At 53.5% G+C, this 4,534-nt stretch overlaps 1 protein-coding gene across 1 annotated transcript in view; it reads right to left on the reverse strand.

Moving 5' to 3' along the window:
- SYCE2 (synaptonemal complex central element protein 2) overlaps window positions 1-4,005 on the reverse strand; it is a 20,019-nt gene extending 16,014 nt beyond the window's left edge. Inside the window, exons 1-2 of the mRNA XM_025367363.1 lie at window positions 3,972-4,005; window positions 3,070-3,185 (exon numbers count right to left, since the gene is read on the reverse strand). Of these exons, the coding sequence (XP_025223148.1) occupies window positions 3,070-3,185; window positions 3,972-3,986 (131 nt within the window). The 5' untranslated portion in view covers window positions 3,987-4,005. The remainder of the gene's footprint in view (window positions 1-3,069; window positions 3,186-3,971) is intronic.
- Between the last annotated feature and the right edge of the window lie 529 nt (window positions 4,006-4,534).

Below are 4,534 nucleotides of genomic sequence, written 5' to 3' on the forward strand. Positions count from 1 at the left end.
TTTTTGAGACAGAGTCTCGCTCTGTCGCCCAGGCTGGAGTGCAGTGGCGCGATCTTGGCTCACTGTAAGCTCCGCCTCCCGGGTTCACGCCATTCTCCTGCCTCAGCCTCCCGAGTAGCTGGGACTACAGGCGCCCACAACCGCGCCCGGCTAATTTTTTGTATTTTTAGTAGAGACGGGGTTTCACCGTGGTCTCGATCTCCTGACCTTGTGATCCGCCTGTCTCGGCCTCCCAAAGTGCTGGGATTACAGGCGTGAGCCACCGCGCCCGGCCGGTATGTGAATTATGTCTGAAAGCTGTTACTGACAAAACCTCTAGGGTAAAGTCTGTAGCCCACAAAATGCCTCATGACCTGGCCCCTTCTGCAGCCCTCACCTTGCCCTCACCTTTGTACCCCACTTGCCCAGCCACACTGGCCTTCCTTCAGCTCCCCAAATGCCACAAGCAGGGACTTTGCACAAGCCCTTCTCTCAACTCCTCCTTACCTGCCCAGCCCACACCTTCTGCTTCAACATCTCTTCTACAAGGACACCTTCCCTGGCTCCACGTTCGTCTGGCTGCCCCCAGGGGAAAGGTCTCCCAGCACCATGATCTGTTCCGTGTTGGTGCTTGGTCAGATGCAAACACCAGGAGGGTATGAGCATGTCTGTCTGGAGGACAGGGGTGTCCCTGCTGCCAATTACAATACCTGCCATATCAGCCTCTTTCCCCGAGACAGGGTCAGGCTCTGTTGCCCAGGCTACAGTGCAGTGGTGCGATCTTGGCTCACTGCAACCTCTGCCTCCCAGGTTCAAGCAATTCTCCTGCCTCAGCCTCTGGAATAGCTGGGATTACAGGCACACGCCACCACACCCGGCTAATTTTTTGTATTTTTAGTATAGACAGGGTTTCACCATGTTGGCCAGGCTAGTCTCAAACTCCTGACCTCATGATCCACCCACCTCTGCCTCCCAAAGTGCTGGGGGCCAACATCAGCCTTCTTGCTCTTTTGAGAACACATCAAGCTTATTCCTACCTCAGGGACTTCATACTTGGGGCCCCCTCTTCGTGGAAGTTTTGAGCCCAGAATGCCTCCTGGCTGGCCCCTTCTCATGTGACCTCTTCAGAGTTCTCCAACTGCTCTAAGGTCCCTGTAACTCTACTTGCTCCTTACTATATTTTGTTTCTTCATTCCACTTACTTGCCACCAGTTGAAATGACATTATTTACTTATTTATTTTTGAGACAGGGTCTTGCTTTTCCAGTGCAGTGAAGCAATCATGTCTCACTGCAGCCTCGACCTTCCGGGCTCAAGTGGTCCTCCCACTTAAGCCTTCCAAGTAGCTAGGACCACAGGTGTGTGCAACCACACCGTGCTGATTTCTTTCTTTTATTTCTTTTTGGAGAGATGTGTCTCCCTCTGTTGCCCAGGCTGGTCTCAAACTCCTGGGCTCAAGGGATCCTCCTGTCTTGGCCTCCTGAGTAGCTAGGACTACATGTGTGTACCACCACGCCTGGCTGATTTTTGTATTTTTAGTAGAGACAGTTTCACCATGTGGGTCAGGCTGGTCTCGAAATCCTGACCTCAAGTTATCTGCCAGCGCCAGCCTCCCAAAGTGCTGGGATTACAGGCATGAGCCACCGTGCCCAGCCTCTACTAAATATATATATATATGTATGTGTGTGTATATGTATGTGTGTGTATATATATATATTTTTTGAGACGAGTCTTGCTCTGTCACCCAGGCTGGAATGCAATGGCACAATCTTGGCTCACTGCAATCTCCGCCTCCCAGGTTAAAGCAATTCTCCTGCCTCAGTCTCCTGAGTAGCTAGGATTACAGGCATCTGTCACCATGCCTGGCTAATTTTTGTAGACACAGGGTTTCCCCATATTGGCCAGGCTGGTCTTAAACTCCTGACCTCATGATCTGCCTGCCTCGGCCTCCCAAAGTGCTGGGATTACAGGCACGAGCCACTGGTGCCTGGCCTACTAAATTTTTTTTTTTTTTTTTTTTTTGAGACAAAGTCTCACTCTGTCGCCAGGCTGTAGTGCAATGGCATGATCTTGGCTCACTGCAACCTCTACCTCTGGGGTTCAAGTGATTCTCCTGCCTCAGCCTCCAGAGTAGCTGGGACTACAGGTGTGTGCCACCATACCCAACTAATTTTTGTATTTTTAGCAGAGGCGGGGTTTCATCATGTTGGCCAGGATGGTCTCCATCTCTTTTTTTTTTTTTTTTTTTGAGATGGAGTCTCGCACTGTTGCCCAGTATGGAGTGCAGTGGCACGATCTCGGTTCACTGCAACCTCCGCCTCCCGGGTTCATGCCATTCTCCTGCCTCAGTCTCCGGAGTAGCTGGGACTATAGGCGTCCGCCACCATGCCCAGCTAATTTTTTGTATTTTTAGTAGAGACGGGGTTTCACTGTGTTAGCCAGGATGGTCTCGACCACCTGACCTCTTGATCCACCCACCTCGGCCTCCCAAAGTGCTGGGATTACAGGTGTGAGCCACCACTCCTGGCTTTTTTTTTTTTTTGAGACAGAGTTTCGTTCTTTTTGTCCAGGTTGGAGTGCAATGGCGCGATCTCAGCTCACCGCAACTTCCACTTCCCAGGTTCAAGCAATTCTCCTGCCTCAGCCTTCCGAGTAGCTGGGATTACAGGCATGTGCCACCATGCCCGGCTAATTTTGTATTTTTAGTAGAGATGGGGTTTCTCCATGTTTGTCAGACTGGTCTCAAACTCCTGACCTCAGGTGATCCACCCACCTTGGCCTTCCAAATTGTTGGGATTACAGACATGAACCACTGTGCCCAGTCAATATATTTTAATAAATTAGCCAGACATTCTGGCATGCCTCTAGTCCCAGCTATTTCGGAGGCTGAGGTGGGAGGATCACTTGAGTCTGGGAGGTGGAGGTTGCAGTGAGCTGTGATCATGCCGCTGCACGGTGACAAAGCAAGATGCTGTGTTAGGAGGAAAAAAAAAAGAAAGAAGCAGACACTGGCAGAGCCTTGGGGAAGAAAAGGGTGAATGAGAGGGACCCAGGGGCCCGTGTGGACCCACAGGGCTGGGATCTTCCTCACCTAGCTGGCCCTCCACCAGCTTCCTCCTTGCAGTTCTCTTCCCACCGCTGATGCTCCTTGCTCTCCCCCAAGGGCTGTGGCTCCTGGTCTTTGCACTTCACATGGGGCACGTCCACCTGCGAGCACAGTCAGGAGGGAGGCCAAGGAGGGAGGATAAGGAGTGAACAGATCGTCCTCCTGCCGACCCTTCAACCCTGGGCACCTCTATGTGCCGCTGCGGGACGGTGGGGACCCGCAGGAGAGACAGGCAGGGCTGGGCAGGTGCCATGAGGGCAGGGGCGTGGGGTGAAAGGACACTTTGTCCCTAGGGGACACCTGGACACCAGACCTAGAGCGGCCGGGTGAGGGCAGGACTGTAGGAATGTAACTGGGGGACCTGGGCTCCTAACTGGTATGTGTGTTGGCTGGAGTCCTTCCAGAAAGAAGAGGTAGGAGAAAAGAAATGAGGCTCGGCGTGGTGGCTCACGCCTGTAATCCCAGCACTTTGGGAGGCCGAGGCGGGCGGATCACGAGGTCAGGAGTTCGAGAACAGCCTGGGCAATATGGTGAAACCCCATCTCTACTAAAAATACAAAACTTAGGTGACGTGGTTGGGGCATGCCTACAATCCTAGCTACTTGGGAGAAAAGAAATGAAAGAAACGGGTGCGGTGCGTGGGTTTTTGTGCCTTTCTCTACTCCATTTCGGCCACGCGCCATGTGTGGAAATCAGACCGTCAGTGCGTCAGTCAGGGCCGGGTTCAGTCAGTCAGGAAATTTGGGGCCAGGCCTGATGAGAGGCAGCCCCAATAGCAAAGGACAAGCGGCGGGGCTCAGGTCCGCTGGAGAAGGCTGGGATCGCAGCCGTTCCCTGCCCATCTGTCCGCCCGCCCCACGCGCGCGAAGGAAACAAGCGCCGCGTACTCCCTGTCGCTCCATTACGTATTTTCCCGCCTTCAAGCTCGCACCATCTGCGCATGCGCCGACCCGCCCCTGGTGAGCTCCGCGCCGGCGCGTGCTTGTTGTGCGACTCGTGCTCCCAGCCCCGCCCCCTTTGAGAACTTGCGCGACCGATGGGGCGGGGCCGACCGTTAAGCAGCAGTTTCGTGGTCCCGGGGCTGCGCGCGCAATAGGCGCTGCTGGAGAACAGGAGGCTAAGCTCTGTGTGCCCGTGTGTGCCCCTGTGAGGCTCCAGGGTCACACGCAGCGCTCAGGTTATAGGGATCTCAGAGAGTCCTGTATTTATTCTGTACATCTAACTTCATCCACTCTGCCTTGGAAAATAGTCTCAATAACAATTTTTTTTTTTTTTTTGAGACAAGGTCTTGGTCTGTCGCCCAGGCTGGAGTGCAGTGGTGCGATCATGGCTCACTGCAGCCTCGACCTCCCAGGTAGCTGGGACTACCAGTGTCATCCACCACGCTCTTTTATTTATTTATTTATTTTCAGACAGAGTCTCGCTCCGTCACCCAGGCTGCAGTACAGTG

This window comes from Theropithecus gelada, chromosome 19, assembly GCF_003255815.1.
Source record: "Theropithecus gelada isolate Dixy chromosome 19, Tgel_1.0, whole genome shotgun sequence".
Classification (NCBI taxonomy): domain Eukaryota; kingdom Metazoa; phylum Chordata; class Mammalia; order Primates; family Cercopithecidae; genus Theropithecus; species Theropithecus gelada.